The following is a 19,559-nucleotide window of genomic DNA, read 5'->3' as shown; positions in this document are numbered from 1 at the left end:
AATTCATCAAGTCTAAAAAGGGTGGAGCATTGTTTGGTAAATCGCCAGCGGAGTCACGATGCCCGCTGAGTTGAAGTCTCCGGCTCGTTCCTATCCTCTCCTCCGGCTGAGCCCAAGACCTCGAAGGTTGACGACTTCCAGTCGATGCCGCTGAGAGCTTCGAATTGGGCTTCCTCGTCAATTAACCCGGTCGGGTCAATCTCCGGGGCAAACGTGTGCTGCCGAGCCGGCGGGATCAGGTTGAGAGCTTCGTAGCGAGGGGTTGGAATCCTCTGATTCTCCGCGTCATAACCCGGCTGGTACTTGGTCAGGTCTGTGTCGTTCCCGATAAGGGTGGCCACCGGGCGTACCGCCTTCACGCAGGCTGCGAAATCCTTCTGATCGAAAGCTGAGTCATCTTCCTTCAGGCTTGGATAACCCAGGGCGATGTCTGCCGGGTCTAGCTCCGGCAGGAATGCCTTGGCCCGGCTCAGCGCGGCGATTGCTCTGGCTCTCGCAGTGGCCCGTCGCAGCTCTTGGATCCGCTGAGGCAGAACGGCGAGCCGGCGCAGGACTTCGGCCAGGTGAGTCGGCACCTCGTTGGATAGGGCCACCACAGCTAAGGCACGCTGTGACCCGGTGTAGAGCTGTTCCACTAGGGTATACACGGCCTTTAGCTTGGTGACCACACTCTGGTTGAGGTTGGCACTTCTGGGGCCTGTTTAACAGAATCAGATAAGCCGGCGGCAAGGATGAATAATGAGATATAAACATGCTAACATTGATGAAAGCCGGTGAGGCGACTTACCGAAGATGGCGGCCACCATTTGGGAAACCTGGCGCTTTAGGCTAGAGAGCTCGGCGGTCTTCTCAGAGAGAGCCTTCTCCGCCTGTTCCGCCCGGGTCACCAGTGCGGCCTTCTCTTCGGCCCAGGCTTTTCGCTCAGCATCGAATTCTGTCTTCAGCTTCTCTTGAGCGGCGATGCTGGATACAAACTTGGCGTTTGCTTTCCGGGTCTCCATCTCCTGCGTCTTCAGCCGGCTCTTGAGATCCGCAAGGTCCGCCTCTAGCTTCTTGCCAACAGCCTGTATAAATTTCCGGGTTATGACATGAGCAGTTACTATATAAGTCCCAAGCACTTTCCAAGAAAAGACACTTGGCACTTGGGGGCTAATGCATATTGAATGTATCTATCTACATACAGCCAGCTCAATTGAGTAGGCCGGAACTTAAGTCTACAACATACTCAGTCATAAGTCGTCGACTTGGGGGCTAGCATGGTACAGGTAACTTAGCAGTAAATAAGAGGACAAAATGATGTTACCTCAGACTTCTGCTGGATCTAGGTCACCATGGCAACCTCGGCGTCCCGGCTCTTGTGCACTTGGCTGATGTAGCCAGAGACGAGCTCTCCAATGCTCAGGTTGGTGTAGTTGGAGAGATCCAGGTTCACCCGGTGGGGCTGCAGCAACTCCCCCTTGGCGGAGCACTTGGCCAGCACGGTAGGTCTCCCCGGCTCAACGAACTCCGTCCGGGTGATTACCACGTCCGGGTCGTCTGCTGGTGGAGCTGAGCCGGAGGCCTCCGGGTTAACCGAAGCTTCGGTCGTTGCCTTGGTGGTTGGGGCAGTGGCCTCAGGTGCCGTGTCCATTGGAGTGGTGGCTTCGGGGGCGGAGGCAGCTGGCGGTTCTTGAGCCGTCACCTCCGGTTCAGGCAAATCCGGCACTCCGGCTGATCTGGTCTTCTTCGCTCTTTTGGTGAGTTTTGCCTGGGCACTGAAAGGACAGAAGTGTTAAGTACACAAAGGGTAAGTAAGGACAAGTACAATATGAGATGGTTGTTATTACCCGGGCGCGGTCTTGAAAGTCGGAAGACTCGACTGCATAGAGTCGCCCGAAGAAGGGGAGGTCTCCTGATAATTGGAGTCAGACGAATTGAGTGGCTGACGGATAACACCCGCGAACGGATGAAAAGGGTATAAGTGGGAAAAAACCTCAGTTCGGCGCTTCCTTGTTGCGTCGGGTAACCCGGCAGAGAGGTCGGTGTCCTTGTTGGTCCGGGTGTGACGCCGGCTTTCATGAACCTGTCGCTTCAAAATAAATTGAGGGTCTTGATAAGCTAAAGGATGTGAAAAGCTTACTTTCCGGGTTACCCTTCGGACTTTCAGCTGTGGCAAGGGCTCCGAGTCGGAGGAAAATGACATTACCTCTTCAACCACCGGGTTACTGGCGCCGGTGTCATCCTGTCAATGAGCAAGTGTTAATAAGGCGGACAGCAACAAACAACAAATGCAGCAAGAACTTAAAGGCTTAGGGGTTACCTCTGACTTGGAGCTGTCGCTTAATTGCATCAGCTCCGAAGCAGTAGGCCTGCTTCCTTTTTTGCGAGGGGCGGCTTTCTTCGCAGCTTTCTTCGCCTTCCTGGCCTTCTTGGCCGCCTCATGGTCATATTTGACCCGCCAGAACTTATCATCAACCTGAAAGATACAATGATGAATTCTTAAAACGGTTCAGATGAAGGTTATATGCAGAAGAAGATAAAAAGTTAAGGTCAGCGGCTTACCGCTGGGGCTGGGTTGGTCTTGCAGAAGGGGGCTAACCCGGTCCTTCCGCAGTCTGCCAGGCTCTCGTTTAGAAGAGCCTTGGTCATCTCCTCTGCAACGTCTTCTGGAAGATCATTGCGGCTGTGTCTCTGAGGATCATCCTTTCGTCCTGTGTACTCGCACATTAAGCCGGGGCGGCGGCTCAATGGGATCACCCGCCATGAGATCCAGACCCGGACAAGGTCGATTCCGTTCAGACCATTGCCTAGGAGAGCTTTGATCTTGTTGATAGTGGGGAGCAGAGGCTGGCGCTCCGCTTGAGTCAGTTTGTCCGACAGTGGGTGAGTCGGCTCCAGACGTGTTGGGCGAAAGCCGGGCAGCGGGCGTTCGTCAGCCGGGGACGTATCTTGGCAGTAGAACCAAGTCATGTTCCAGTCCTTTGGGTGGCTCGGCGGCTCTGCGTAAGGGAAAAGACAGTCCCTACGCCGCTGGATGGAGATGCCACCTAACTCCAGACTTGGCCCATTGGCACACTCATTCTGGCGGTTTAAGTAAAACAGCTCTCTGAAGAGCACCAGACTAGGCTCTTCTCCAAGGTAAACCTCGCAGAAGACTTGGAAATTGCAGATGTTGGACACTGAGTTGGGTCCTATGTCTTGGGGCCGCAAGTCGAAGAAGTTGAGCACGTCCCTAAAAAACTTTGAGCCGGGCGGTGCGAAGCCCCGGCTCATGTGATCCGCAAAAATCACTACCTCCCCATCCTTTGGCTGTGGCCTCTCTTCTGACGGGTCAGGGGCACGGTAGGACATGATGTCTTTCTTGGGCAGATATCCTGACTTAACAAAATCAGCTAGGGTCTCGTTGGTCACATTGGACCTTATCCGGTTGCAAGTGATGGGAGCTTTGGGAGGTATGGTGAAAGTTGACAGTCTATGACAAAAAGGAAAAAACGTCCGGGTTAATCGTTAGCCGGAGGTGATCTACAGTTCAAAGCTAAGATGGCGGCTTACGAAGGGGACTAATGGTATATACTTAAGTACAGCGGGTTATTTAAGCCACAGGGGCATTCAGAATAAGTTGATTATCTACGGTTTTATCACAGTTAAGCCGGAGGATTCTACAAAGCATGGTTTTCTTTAAGCCGGAGGATTCTACGGCGCGTGGTTTCTTTAAACCGGAATTGTAAGCCGCCAAGATTCAATGGTCACAGTTTTTACTAAGTGTGGTAAAACAGGTTTCACACATCGCAGTAAAACTTTTGGATCAAAATGGTCGGTCCAAAGAAAATTTTCTAGACCTAAAATACGGACGCAGGGGAGTTCTTGAGCTCGAAGGAGGTCTTTATGCAGTGGAAAGAAGTTTGTTTGCATGCAAAATGGGTGTTAAACGTCTACCGCAGTAAGTTTATACAGATCTAAGATCAAACAGGGGCAGTAACTATGAGAACTACCGAGGCTTGCGAACAATGGCGAAGAACACGGGCGAACTATTTGAACCCTACCACAGATCTGTTCTAGCAGGGCAGAAGAGACTCACCGGAGCTGGAGAAGAGCGGAGGTTGCCGCCGTTTGTCTGGTCTGAGTCAGGGTGATGCAGCGGCCAAAGTTGACGAAGACCAGGGGCGCGACGGCGGCGGCAGTAGCGGAGCTCGGGCAGAGGAGCGATGGCACGAGGAAGAAGATGGAGAGGAAGTGGCTAAGAGCCCGTCGGGCCGGCCTATTTATAAGGCAAGCTCATAAAGCGGGCGCGAGAATCAAGGAGACCGTGGCGTGGTTATCTCCCCCCACGACGCCTCGATTTTCGGGATGACAGTAAAAGCAAAGATCCGTTGCGGATCTGGTGAAGTAAAAAACGGGCTTAATGGAAGATGACGTCACGGCGGATTATCCGGAGTCCAGAGGATGACGTCACGCCGGGTTATGGCCTTCACACGAATGGTAAGCCGGAGATTTTTTCTGTCGAAAGAATTGAAGATTGACATGAGCCGGCTCAAATCAATCTGGGGCCTAATGTTAAGGATATAGACCTTAGAGTCACCCGCCAGGAGGGGCCGGGTTACTCGTATGGTCACTGCCAGAAGCCCGGAGCCAAGATTAAAGACGGTGGGCCGAAGATGGGCTTAAGACCCGGCGGAGGCTTAAAGCCCGTAGTTACAATCATTGTTATGGTAGAACTTGTAGTGTAAGGCAAGAATAATTGAGAGTCCGAGCCGGACACTCTTATGAGCCGGCCGGGACTCTGAGAGCTGCAGGGCGTCAGCCTGCTTATATAAAGGGACGACCCGACAGTAGTTGAGGGGCGACAACAAGATCATCGAGAGCCGGGCATAGCAGTTTAGCTCCCTGGTGATCGTAACCCTAATCAATACCACCTCAAACTGGACGTAGGCTTTTACCTTCATCGTAAGGGTCCGAACCAGTATAAACCCTCATGTTCCTTGTCCCACATTAACCCCTTCAAGCTTCCTAGTTGCGATGGCTCCACGACTAAGTCCTAGCTCGAGGACATCTGCCGTGACAATTCCACGACAATAGTCCATACCTTCAACTTGAGTGTAGCCTTGGGCGATAGACGTGCTTTGTTGCGAACAACTTGTCCATCTTCATCTTGCTTGTTGCGAAACACCCATTTGGTACCGATGATGTTGTGGTTGTTGTCGGGCTTCTCAACCAATGTCCACACTTGATTTCTCTCAAAGTTGTGTAGCTCTTCATGCATGGCGTTTATCCAATCCGGATCTTCCAATGCTTCTTCAACCTTCATAGGTTCAATGCTAGAGATGAATGAATAATGTTCACAAAAGTTAGCCAAACGAGTTTTAGAGCGAGTGATTCTCCCGGTTTGGATATCATTGTAGATTTGCTCGATGGGATGGTCTTTGGCGACTCTTGCTCGAACTCGTGGGAGCTTTTGCTTGGCTCGGGGTGGAACATCCTCTTCATCTTGTTCTTCTTCTTGGCCTTCTTCATTGTTGACGTTGTCGTTCTCTTGTCGTGGTGGAGAAGGAGGTTGTTGATGTTCATCTTGGTGTACTTCCTCGTTTTCTTCATCTTGGCGTGTCCCACTTGTGGAGGCTTCCGTATCAACTCTTGGTTCACCTTGTCGTGAGGTGGAAGCTTCCACTTGGACAGATGAGGTAGTCTCCTTCACCTTCGTTGGACAAACCTTGCCAATAGACAAGTCTTGGATTGCTTCTGAAGGGTCTTTGTCTCCTACATTAATTGGCAATTGATCTACTTGCGAGCCGTTAGATTCATCAAACTTCACATCTACCGTCTCTTCAACCTTTCGGGTGAAATTGTTGTAGACACGGTAAGTGTGAGAGTTTGAGCCATAACCAAGTAGGAAACCTTCATGAGATTTAGGAGCAAATTTAGAATGACGATGCTTATCAAGAATGTAGCACTTTGTGCCGAATACTCGAAAGTATCCAACTTGGGGTTTGTTACCGGTGAGGAGCTCGTATGCCGTCTTGCCGAGTAGCTTGTGAAGATACAAGCGATTTGTTGCATGACAAGCTGTCTCAACCGCTTCCGCCCAAAAGTGTTTTGGAGTCTTGTACTCATCAAGCATCATTCTCGCCATCTCAATAAGAGTCCGGTTCTTTCTCTCAACAACTCCATTTTGTTGAGGTGTGTACGTAGCGGAGAACTCATGTGAGATCCCCTCTTCGTCAAGAAAGGTATCCACATTTGCGTTCTTGAACTCCATTCCGTTGTCGCTCCGAACCTTCTTGATCTTCACTTCAAATTGATTTTGGGCCTTCCTAGCGAAGTTTTTGAAGATCTTTTGGACCTGCGATTTATCATCAAGAAAGAACACCCACGTAAATCTTGAAAAATCATCAACTATGACTAGACCAAATGAGTTACCACCGAGACTCTTGTAGGCATTGGGACCAAAGAGATCCATGTGAAGTAGCTTGAGCGGTCTTCTCGTGGTCATGATGTTCTTCACGGGGTGACTCCCTCCAACTTGTTTTCCTGCCTGACAAGCACTACAAAGTCTATCCTTGTCAAATATAACATCTTTTACTCCAAGGATATGATCACCTTTAATAAGCTTATCAAGATTTCGCATGCCCACATGACCCAGCCTTCTATGCCACCAGCCTTTAGAAGATTTAGCAATTAAGCAAGTTCTAGGTTGAGCCTTTTTAGTGAAATCAACAATGTAAAGATCACCTCTACGTATACCGGTGAAGACCATTTTATGATTGTCTCTTCGAAACACTTGGCAATCTACTTCAGTAAATAGGACATTGAAACCGAAATCAGCAAGTCTAGATACTGAAAGTAAATTGTACCCAATAGATTCAATGAGCATGACATTTTGTATGGAGCTATCATGTGAGATGGCCACCTTACCGAGGCCAACCACCTTACCCTTTGAGTTATCACCAAAAGTGACATACTTTCGAGGGCCGTCGTTTTCAGCAAGCTCACGAAACATATCTTTGTCTCCGGTCATATGATCAGTACATCCACTATCAAGGACCCGTTCCTTTCCTCCAGCCATGTAGCCGCGAAGATTAGCCATAAGACCAAAGTGTCTCATCGCATCGTCAAGATCATAGTCACTATCATCATCCTCATCATAGTATCCATGTTCAACATCGTCTTGTATTTGATCAATTCCTAGAGAGGGTAATTCATTAGATAAATGATCATCACAATGGTCACCTTTATGAATTCTAATAGCTTCGGATATGATATTGCTAATGATTCCAACATCTCCTTTGGCACGCATGAGATTGGTAAGCTCAAATAGACAAACACCAAACTTAGGATCACTGGAATTCATCTTACTCAAGGCAATAGACTTATGAAGAATTTCATCTAAATTTTGCAAGGAATAGTTTGGAAATCTTTCCTCAAGAAATCTCCATATGGTGTAGGCACAATCAAGAGTAGGCAAACATCCAATCAAGTTTCTAGGCAAGCCTCTAGTAATAAGATTAACAGTTCTAAGGTTGCGGATCATGTCGATGGACTCATCAAGGGTAGGATGCAAAGGATCAACATGAGGTGCACAAGGGCTAGTAATGTACTTGTTCAAATGATATTCATTGAAAATCTCAAGCATCTCATTTTTCCACTCATGAAAGAACTCTCCATCAAGAATAGGCACTCTACGTCTAAGACTCCCCAACGTAGACTCATCCATCTTCCTCCAATGGTGATTAAACCAAAGCAATGGAGACCAAAGCTCTGATACCAATTGAAAGGATCAAGAAGAGGTGTCTAGAGGGGTGGTGAATAGACTCTAAGTAAGAAAAGTTGCAGTTTTTAATTTCTCTAAGTTGAGTGGAGTTTTGGCACAAGTTTAAGCATTCACAATACATATCAAGCAAACATGACAAGAGTATATGAGCAGCGGAAAGTAAAGAATGCAAGTTGCAAGAATGTAAAGGGATGGGATTGGAGTGTGCAAACGCAATTTGGAGACACGAAGATTTTTTATCCGTGGTTCCGATAGGTGGTACTATCGTACATCCACGTTGATGGAGACTTCAACCCATGAAGGGTAACGGTTGCACGAGTCCACCGAGGGCTCCACTCACGAAGGGTCCACGAAGAAGCAACCTTGTCTATCCCACCATGGCCGTCGCCCATGAAGGACTTGCCTCACTCGGGTAGATCTTCACGAAGTAGACGATCTCCTTGCCCTTACAAACTCCTTGGTTCAACTCCACAAACTTGACGGAGGCTCCCAAATGACACCTAACCAATCTAGGAGACACCACTCTCCAAGAGGTAACAAATGGTGCGTTGATGATGAACTCCTTGCTCTTGTGCTTCAAATGATAGTCTCCCCAACACTCAACTCTCTCTCACATGATTTGGATTTGGTGGAAAGAAGATTTGAGTGGAAAGCAACTTGGGGAAGGCTAGAGATCAAGATTTATGTGGTTGGAATGGAATATCTTGACCTCAACACAAGTGTAGGTGGTTCTCTCTCAGAAAATGTATGTTGGAAGTGTACGCATGTTCTGATGGCTCTCTCCACAAATGAAGAGTGGGTGGAGGGGTATATATAGCCTCCACACAAAATCTAACCGTTACACACAAATCACCAAACTCGGTGGGACCGATTCAAAGAACTGGGTCACACCAATTTAGTTCATAAAGTGACCGTTAGGGATTTCGGTGGGACCGATGTGCTAGGGTTAGGGTAAAGCCTCATCTCGGTTTGACCGACTACTCAAACTCGGTGGGACCGATTTGGGTAATAAGTGAAACAGAAAGTTGGCCAGGCAAACTCGGTGGAGCTGATTGCATATCTCGGTGAGACCGAAATTATTGCAGTAGGCAACAGAGAGTTTGTAAGCCCATCTCGGTGAGATCGAGATCCCATCGGTGAGACCGAATTGATTAGGGTTTGTGGCAGTGGCTATGTCAAGAGAACTCGGTGGCGCCGGATAGAAAGTTTCGGTAGGGCCGAGTTTGGCTTTTGGTTTGGGACATATGTGGATGTGAGAAAGTGGTTGAGGGCTTTGGAGCATATCACTAAGCACTTTGAGCAAGAAACTCATTAAGCAACACCTCATCCCCTCTTAATAGTATTGGATTTCCTATGGACTCAATGTGATCTTGGATCACTAAAAATAGAAAATGTAGAGTCCTGAGCCTTGAGCTTGAGCCAATCCTTTGTCCTCAGCATCTTGAAGGGGTTCCACATCCTCTAGTCCATGCCACTCCATTGTTGAACTGATCTGAAACATACCAGGTAGAAGCATTAGTCCAACAAGAGATATGTTGACATTAATTACCAAAATCACCCAGGGAGCATACTTTCAACCGGCGGCAACTGCGGTGTGCTCAGCAGCTTGCGCACAGGGAGGTGGTGCCATTGGGCGCCGTGGTGGCGTCGGCGGCCGGCCGGGCTGGCAAGGATGATGCGGATCTCTTTCCTGAAGATGGGTCAGCGGTTCGATGATGATGTTGGATTCTAAAATGTGTGCATGTGGTGCACGGTTTAGGTTTGCTGCACCGGCTATAGGTTGTGATACGTTTTCTGGATGCATCGGCGATGACCCCGGTTTTAGATATGGGGAGTGAGAGCACTCCACATTATCGAGTTTGTAAGTGTGAGTGGTGGCTTCAGATGGCTTGATGTATGTTTTTGTCAGACCTTTGTTAAATAATTCATAAACATGGTCGTATGCATCGATTGATGCAGAGTCCGGGGGTCTTAACCTCCTTTTCTAAAAAAATATGGGAGCCAGTGTTTGATGTTGTGTACAATGGGTATACCGTAAGTTATTGTGTTAAGAGATTATGAGATACCAATCATGGGTCATTGCCTTGCCATGTATAGATGGACCAGGTTAAGGTTATAAAGAGCCCGAGTCGATTCACTATTATAGAAATGGACTTTATCGGTGGTTTTCGTACATGGCCGCCGACGCTTCCTCGATCCGCCTCAAAGTCTGTGTCGCTAATACTCATGGGGCGCACAAGCGGTTTTCTAAACTTCATGCGCTATTCACATATTGCAGAAGGTTCCTTCGTGGAGAAACCACCTCCAATGATTTTTTTCGGGTGCAGTAGGTTTATTCTTAACAATCACCTGCAATGTTATGGAATCGGAGGCAGTTACTAACCACCTACAATACTCTATGATGTGGAGACAGTTTGTGTAACACCCCTATGTAATGAACTACAGTGAGCATCATCATTAAGCCAAGATATTTTGGTTAACTAGTCTTGTTCATCTTGGATCCATATCTCATTTCAAATTCCACTTTGAAATCAAATTCAAATTATAAGTGAAATTAAGAAATTCACAAATGTGAAAACTAAAAAGCTCATCCAATGGCAAATACTCACTGAGTAATTTTCATGAGAAAACCAACATTTTATAAAGTGCTTAAATGCCCTAAAATAATTAAAACATGGGCCAAAACAATATTGAAAATGCTTTTTCTAAATTATGAAGATACAAACTGTTTTAAATAAATCCCCAAACTTTTGTCGCAATGCCAAAAATTACTATACTAATAATGGGACAAGTATCATATTTTATAAAACTCAAATGATTCTGGAAATAAATTACAACAGAAATAATAAACGAAATACAAAAGGAAAAAGGAAAAAGAGAAAAGAAAAAGAAAACACCCTACCCCGAGCAGGCCCAACCCACTCCCCGGCTTTCCCCTTCCTCTCTCCTCCACCTAGGCGCACCCGAGCAGGCCCAACCCACCTCCTCCTCGCCTCCTCGGTCTCCGCCCACTCCCACTCACTCATCCCCTCCCACGCACTCTCTCTACCTCGCCCGAGCGCCCCTGTCGCCGCCCGCCGTCGTCCACCGCTTCGACCGCCGTCCCCGAGCCTCACCGCCGTGTCCGGGAGCGCCGCCATGGTCGTCTACATCGACTACGCCGGGCCGCTCGAGCCGGGGAGCTGCCACCATGCCGTCCCCTTTGTCTCCATCTTCGTCGGCCGCCGTGATGCGCTCTGCCGTTCGGCAGCTACTAAACCCCTCACCGGCCATCTTGAGCTACCCGGTGAGCGTCGTTTCCCTCCCCTCTCTCCTGCTGCCTTTCTAGCTACTGCTGCGGGTTGTTGTCGTCGCTCCTGCTCCGGCCGCCGCCATGGCTGCGAGCACCGTGCTCGCAGAGCCGCTCTGCTCGAGCTAGTGGCCCTAGCGAGCTCCTGGTGAGCTGCTGCACCCGCCTAGGCGCTTTGCTCGTTCGAAAGTGACCCGGAACCGCGCGCCCGAGTTCGACCGAATGCCACCACTGCTAACCTCGTCGTCGGCCTCGTTCCCGACGACCATTTGGTCCAGCTCCGCCACCTTTCAGCTGTGCACGTCCCCGGTGCCCAACACGTACTCCCATGTTTTCCCTCATGCCCCGCAGCCCCGTAGTCCGTGCTCCCCTGATTGCGCTGCCGCCTGCCGCCGCCCGTGCTCACCGTTGGCGATGCTACGGGCCATCTCCAGCCATGCCACTGCCACCTTTGGACGCGCCACACCGCCAGCATCCGAACGAGCCCGACCATGACTCGAACGGTAGCCCGTAGCCGTTTCCGGTGAAGGCCGAGCCCCCCGCCGCGTTTCTGTGCTCGCCAGCGCGCCTTTGGCGCTGTCGCCGACGTGGCTGGCCTGGGCCCACCCCTGGGTCACTGCTAGTGGGTCCCAGGGGCCTAGCTGACCCATTGACCCCGGTCAACTGTGCTGACTGGGCAGCACAGTCACTGACCGGTGCGCCACCCTCCCTAAATTAATGAAAAGTTAATTAAGTTAATCAGTTAAATTTAAATGATACTGACATGTGGGCCCTAGTGGCTAATTAACCTAATTAGTTGAATTTAACCTCTGTTAATCAATTTAGTTACTGACATGTGGGTCCCATCGGTCAGGTTTGACCTGGACCGGCTAGGCTAACTGATGATGTCATCCTGACGTACTGCTGACGCAATAAAGTTAATTTTCGATTTAATTTAAATACAGTAAATTCAGAAAAATGTTTAAATATTTGAAAAATCATATAAAATAATCTATAAGCCAGATGAAAATAATTTATATATGAAAATTGCTCAAAAAAATATAACGAATCCAAATGTGCTATCCACATACCTGTCACACCCCCTCTAGCACCGCAATCATGGAACTTTCCTTTGTTTCAACTGTCCGAAAACTGCCAAACGCCGGGAAAACATTCCCACATGTTTCTCATGTGTAACGTGTAGCACCACGTTAGGTCACCCCTAGCACTACATATTGCCATGTCATGCATCGCGATGCATTTGTTTACTTTATATTTATTGTTTCTTCCCCCCTCTTCTCTCCGGTAGACACCGAGATTGATGCTGCTACCGGGTACGACTACACCTCTGACGTCCAACCACTTGCAGCAGAGCTTCCAGGCAAGCAAACCCCCTTAATCATTCCTATATAGCGCATTCCTTCTCTCTCATGCTTGCATTAGAATTTGGTACTATATTTGATTGCTCCTATTCTAATGCATAGCCTAATTTTGACCTGCTATTGTTACCTTTCCTGTTATCCTATATGCTTAGTATAGGTTGAGTAGTGATTCATCAGTGACCCCTCACTTTGTCCCTGTTGCCCCCGCTGTATTACCAGATGCTTCGATCAACGTGATCGAGAGCTGAGACCCTCACATCACCGACACCCCCTTAGTTGTACGACTCTGTAGAGCTACTATCCAGTGCCAATGGTGATACCTCGTAACGCACTTCTGATGATATCTCTGTAGTGTAGCTAATCGGTTGTGGTCTACGGAGGGTGATTCCTCCTTCACCACTCCGGATAACGACTCTGTCGCGCAACACCTCAAGTGTGAACCCTTCCACGGTGATTCCTCCAAGGTTACCTTGACGGTTACATCGAGTAGGAATCCATCGAGGGTGATTCCTCGGATTTCCCCCTTGATGTTTTGGACACGTGGTTACTTTGACTTTACCCCCAGAACCATGTTGAAGTCGGGTTGTGTGACGCCCGGATAATTAAGCTACAGTGAACCTACGCTAATGATGCCACGTCACCTCGGTTACTGTTGATAAACTCGCGTCAGTTCGAAACCCAATTCAAATTTCAAATTTAGAATAAAGGCAAACAATAAAAAATTTCAAATATTAAAACTAAATGTTCGGGTGGAGCCAAATAATGCATAGGTAATTATGGTGGAGAAACCACACTTCTAAAAATGTTTAAATAATCTAAAATGAAATAAACAGTAGCTAAAACAATTAAATAAATGCTTTCTGAATTTTATAAAATACTAAACTATTTTGTTCAGGGGTAAAACTTTTTGTGACAATAGTTGGAATTGTAACTCTATTTTAGGTGTGGGTTTTACTTTTTGTAAAGCTATAAACTATTAAAGAAATAAAAGAAAACAGAAAACAAAGGTAAGAATAAAACAAAACAAGAGAAAACCAAAAACCCCTTCTCCTTGGGCCATTCGGCCCAACCGGGCATCTAGGCCACCAGGCCAGGCCAGCCCACCTGGCCCAACCGGCCGCGCCCCACTCCCTTATCCCCTCACCCCCCGCAAACCCTAACCCCCGTCGCCCCACTTTCCCCCCGCACGATCCCCACCCCACTCTCTCGTCCCTCTCGCCCCCCCGATCTGGATCAGGCCGCAACCCCGACCGCGCCCCACCGCCGAGCTTCGTCACCGGATCCGCCGGCTCGCGTCCCCGTCCTCCTCCCCAACGGCCTCCACCTCGTCGTGCCAGACTGCCTCGACTCCGCCGCCCTTCCCATTCCCGGACGGATCCAGCTGCATCCACGTCGTCCCCGGCGCCAAGTCCGTCCTCCTGTGCCGCCTCGCTGCCCGAGGAGCACCAAGCCGCCGCCTGGAGCTCCGTCCTGAAGCTCGCTGCTGCCGCCTCCCCAACCTCGTCGGGATTCGCGTCGCCATCGCCATTTCGGCCCTGGCCTCGCTGCCTCAAGCACCACCACGAGCCCGCTGCCATCCCTACAGCTCCACTGTGAGCCGCCGTCCGTTTTCCCCCTCCCCTTACTCGTTTTGGCCGTCCCTAGCGTCGTTTGCCGCGAGGCCGAGCTCCGGCCGCCGTCTGCCGTCAGCGCCGACAGCGTTCCCCGGCCTCTCAGGCGACTGTCATGACCACCGTCCGACGCGCCATCTCCCGCGCTATTGGACGCGCCCAACCTCATGCCCGTTCATGGCTGGAGGGGCGATTCCCATGAGGTCCCGCATGGCGCCGCCGTGTTCTGCCTCATCGGTGTGGCCGGTAATGCAAACCGTCACGTGGGCCACCGATAGGTGGACCCCGCGGGATTAGCCGCTAAGCTGGACTCTAATCCACCACCCATGTGAAAATGACAAACGGGACCCGCACCTAATTAATCATGGGCATAATTAGCAGGCTAATTAAACTAATCCTAATGGCCATTGTCAGTGGGACATGCAACTGTAGCAATTAGGTTTAACTCTAATAAAATATGTTAGCAACTTGACCCACTAACCACTAGGCCCCACACCGCCTAATTAAGTTAATTAGTTTAAGTAAACTCTGTTAATATTGCCATTGCCTATGACATGTGGCCCCACCTTGACCAGTCAAAGAGCTGACTGTGTATCACCTAGCCAATGACAGATGGCCCCCACCTGCACTGTTCACTGTTGACCTGGTCCACTTTGACTGTTGAGTCAGCAGTTGACTGGACCCACCACTCAGTCTCTGACTGGGTGTAATACTGGGTGCACCTAACGAAATAGCTATTTAATAATTCGAATTTAATTAAATACACTAATGTCAGAATTGATTAAAACTTTGAAAATTAATATAAATAATGAGTAACCTGGATGAAATTACTTTGTACATGAAAGTTGCTCAGAACGACGAGACGAATCCGAATACGCAGTCCGTTCGTTCACCACACGTCCCTAGGATCGCGAACCTACAACAATCCACCTCCGTTTCATCTGTCCGAAAACGTGAAACACCGGGAATACTTTCCCGGATGTTTCCCCCCTTCACCGGTATCACCTCCTACCGCGTTAGGGCACTCCTAGCACCGTTACTTGTCATGTCATGCATCGATATGCATCTGTTTGCATTATACTCATTGTTTCTTCCCCCTCTTCTCTCCGGTAGACTACGAGACTGACGCCGCTGCTGGTGCCCCGATCGACTACGTTGTTGACGACCCCTACTTGCCAGAGAAACCAGGCAAGCCCCCCCCTTGATCACCAGATATCGCCTATTCTTCTCTCTACTGCTTGCATTAGAGTAGTGTAGCATGTTACTGCTTTTCGTTAATCCTATCATGATGCATAGCCTGTCCTTGCTACTACTGTTGTGTCAGGACCCCGATTCCAAGTCACACCGATCTAGCCTGTAACACCTCATATCACTTTGCGGCCTCACGCACGGTACTCCCACGGGTGTCGCCTTACCATGGCCCGGGACCGTTTGCGCCTTTTGGCTCGCGTATATGACAATGTCGCTAGCATCCATATGACAGAGAACCCGGGCCGACATGGCTAGTCGTGAACCCAAAGCGGCACTAACGTATGGGGACAGGCAAACATGAATCAACATCGAGCATGTCGGTCAGCAGCGTGTGAATCCGGGCTGTAGCACTGGGCTAACAGGACTCCGGGATCCCGGGCTGTAGCAGGCTAGGAAGGACTCCGGATGTCACAGCGTGACATTTCCCCGAAGGGACAGACACAGGAACGAAGTGAATCACATGCCGGCCAGTCAAGTGTTCCGGAGCAGTAGTGCTGGGCTAGCAGGACTCCGGTGAACCGGGCTGTAGCGGACTACTATGGCTCATGGAAGCACAAGACTACATTTCCCCATAAGAGAGGCTACCAAGGATAAACAACTAGGTTGTCGGATCCCACACATACCAAGCATTTCAATCATACACACAATATGCTTGATATGTGCAAATACAACATGGCATCACAACAAGACTCTACGACTCAGAGTATTTATTCATTAGGCTCCGAAGAGCCAGATATTACAAACATGGGTCTCATGACCCAACATTCAGAGCATACAAGTCAAAGCACATGCGGAAGCTTAACATGTCTGAGTACAGACATCTACAAATGAAAAAGGCTGAGAAGCCTGACTATTTACTAGATCCTGCCGAGGGCACAAGATCGTAGCTGAGGTATCAAGCTAAACGTCGAAGTCCACACGGAACTACTAGCGAGACTGACGTCTCTCTGCAAAACATAAAATAGGCAAACGTGAGTACAAATGTACCCAGCAAGACTTACATCAGAACTAGCTACATATGCATCGGTATCAACAAAGGGGGGTGGTGGAGTTTGACTGCAGCAAGCCAGCTTTGACTCGGTGGCTATCCTAAACTATGACTGCAAGTAACTCTTTGAGGTGGCGCACACGAGTCCACATATTCACCATATCAATACTCCACTATGGATCCGCTCCCGTCTCCCTACGAGAACGCCATCCATAGCACTCACGCTTATCTTGCGCATTTTAGAGTATCCACTTTCACTTGTCTATGAACTGTTATAGGCAACCCAGAAGTCCATTTCCGCGGACACGGCTATTCGAATAGATGATGTTAACCCTGCAGGGGTGTACTTCGACACACACGTTCTCACCACTTACCGCCGTTTACACGACATGTACTCGGCAACCTTCAAGCGGAAGCCCAGCGAGGGTGTCGGCCATAGCCTACCTAAACACTCAAGTCTCTAGTCCAGGTTTATCGCCTATTCAGGTTCCATCCGCAGGGAGTCCGGCCGAGGTTTCCACATACGGCCCCGAACGATGTGTGCGGGGTTCCGAGACACCAAACGGGCGCCCGGCATGCCCGGCCACGTGCCTACCGCATCACAGCACACCCCTCCGGTCAGCGCTGCCCACGGCCTCCAGCATACTACAAACACCAGAAACTACTTGCAACTCCTGGACAGACGACAAGGGTTATTAAGAAGCCGAGAGGGTCCATTGGTTTCGGGCCCAATGCGTGGTAGTAACTGTATCATGGATCACAAACACAGAACTCAGTTCCTGAGGACGGCTGCAATGAGACAACCCACCATGTACTCCTACATGGCCTCTCACCGCTACCTTTACCAAATCGTGTTCACACTAGCCACAGTAGGACATGTTCATCACCTTTCCAATTCATCCCCGATGAATCAGACCTGACACAACTCTAAGCAATAGCAGGCATGACAAACAAGCATGAATGAGTAGGCACATCAGGGCTCAAACAACTCCTACTCATGCTAGTGGGTTTCATCTATTTACTGTGGCAATGACAGGTCATGCAGAGGATAAGGGGTTCAACTACCGCAACAAGTAACAGTTGAATCGTTGTTGTCCTAATGTACTAAAAGAGACCAGGAGCAAGAGAGTGGGATTGTATCGGAATGAACAAGGGGGTTATGCTTGCCTGACACTTCCGAAGATAGTATAGTTCTTCATCGGTGTCATCGAACTCATCGTCGGAATCACGGCTATCGAGAGGGGACAATCACCGGCAAACAAGAAAGAACACAATCAATGCAATGCAACAATTATGATGCATGATTATGACATGGCAATATGACGTGATTTGGCCTAATGCAACTAGCAACAGAAAGGTTTGGGTTGATTTGAACTCAAGGTTCAAATTCAAATTCAAACTATGAATTCAGATAGTGCATTATCATGTTTTCACCTATACAGCAGGTATACCTTAGTTTGACATGCATGAAAATGATACAGATGGATAGATTGCATTTTTCTGATAATTTTTCATATATAAATTATTTCATTCTGAGCTACGGTTGATTTTATATGATTTTTAGAAGTTTATACTATTTTCTGGAATTTTCTGAATAAACTTAAATCCAGATAATGCTTTACTGCGTCAGCCTGACGTCATCAGTGCGTCAGTGAGTCAACGGGCTGGCCAGCGTCAAACCTGGCCCGTGGGACCTGCCTGTCAGTGACTAACCTAACTAATCCAGATTAATTAGCGCTAAACTAATACTAATCTAGTTTAGTTAGGAGCATGGGCCCACACGTCAGTGACTCAGGGGGAGTCAAACTGGGGTCAAACCGGGTCAAACGAGGTCAAACCCGCCGGCGACTCGACGCCGGCGAGGCCCGAGACGGCGGCGCGGCTCGGAAAGCGCCCACAGGGCACGGACGAGGCCGTTCTTGGGCTCATTGGAGAGCTCTTGCAGGCGCGCGTCGAATGGTGGTAGTGGCTGGGCCTGTGGTGACCGGAGTCGACGGCGGCGAGCTCTTTCGCGGCCGCCGGAGTTCGGGTGGGTGCGGGGTTAGCGCTGCGGCTTGCAAACAAACGGGCTATCGCGCTAGAGTTGCTCTACGGAACGTCGCGAGTGCAACGGACGCACGCGCGGGGCCATTTGGTCGCCGGAGCCACGGCGGCGACGAGCTCATGCGGCGGCGAGCTTCGGGCACGGTGGCTAGTCTAGCTAGAGCTCGAAATCGAGCACGGGAGTAGGGGGAAACGGTTCAGGGGCTCACAGTGATCTCAAGGAAGGACTCAGCGGGCTCGGGGAGGCGGAGACGGCGGCGAATCGACCGACGAGGAGCCTCGGTGGCCGGTGACGGAAATGGCGACGGTGGCGATGAAGCAGCGCATCCGAGGCCGGGAGGATCGTCGAGGAGGAAGAAGCAGATGAGGCGGAGCTCTTGGACAGCTCGGAGAGGCGAGGTGGTGGCGGTGGCCGCGGGTACGGCGATCGGCGTCGGCGAGCTCGCTCGGTGGCGCTCTGTTTTTGCGGGAGAGAGGGCCAGAGGGGAAAGTGAGAGAGAGGAGAGAGCGGTCGGGGCTGCGTGGCATCGCGAGGGAGGCCCAGGGCGACGAGGGGGAAGCGGCAGGAAGCAGGAGGTGGCCAGGGCGCGTGCGTGCGCGCGCCAGGCACGCGCCGTCCTCCTGGCAGGGGGAGGAAGACGACAGGGGAGGAGGAGGTGGGCTGGGCCGCTACAGTGGTGGGCTGGCCCCTCTGGTGGCTACACAGGTGAGGCCAGGTAAGCTCTCCCTCTCTTCTGTTTTCTAATTTGTTTTTGTTTTCTAATTATTTGCCTCTGTTTTGAGCTTAGGAAAAATACCAAGGCATTTCCTAAAATCCTGAAAATATTCATGGACACTTGCTGAATTATTTCAGTGGCCCAAAAATAGTTCCAACATTATTTGAACATTCAAATTATTTATAGTATTTAAATGCCCAAAAGTCAAATACAATAAGACTTAATTCAAAAATCCAGAATGGCCTAGAAATAGGTGCATCATTTTAGGCAGAGGTTTTTTACCTTTATCAAAAATCATGAACATTTCTAAAGGGCATTTGGGTTCATTGAAAATATTGTTTATTTGAACCTAATTGAATGCATTTGGTGCTAGGGTTTCAACATCCCCATTTCAAGTTTCTTTGAAAATTAAACATGATGACATGAGGAACAAGCAAAGTCAAACAAGGGCTGATCTGGGGCTGTGACAGCTCACCCCCACTAAACAAGAATCTCGTCTCGAGATTCAAGACGTGAGGTAAGAAGACAGAGGGTACACAAAGCTAACACGATCTTCA

The 19,559-nt window shown here is 49.5% G+C and overlaps 1 protein-coding gene across 1 annotated transcript in view; it reads right to left on the bottom strand.

Moving 5' to 3' along the window:
- The window catches only part of LOC123171159 (uncharacterized), a 100,979-nt gene extending 90,095 nt beyond the window's left edge, over nt 1-10,884 (bottom strand). The window contains exon 1 of the mRNA XM_044588783.1: nt 10,794-10,884. Within this exon, the coding sequence (XP_044444718.1) occupies nt 10,794-10,884 (91 nt within the window). The remainder of the gene's footprint in view (nt 1-10,793) is intronic.
- Nucleotides 10,885-19,559: the final 8,675 nt, after the last annotated feature.

Source organism: Triticum aestivum, chromosome 7D, assembly GCF_018294505.1.
Source record: "Triticum aestivum cultivar Chinese Spring chromosome 7D, IWGSC CS RefSeq v2.1, whole genome shotgun sequence".
NCBI lineage: Eukaryota > Viridiplantae > Streptophyta > Magnoliopsida > Poales > Poaceae > Triticum > Triticum aestivum.
This window is presented reverse-complemented; position numbering and strand designations above follow the sequence as displayed.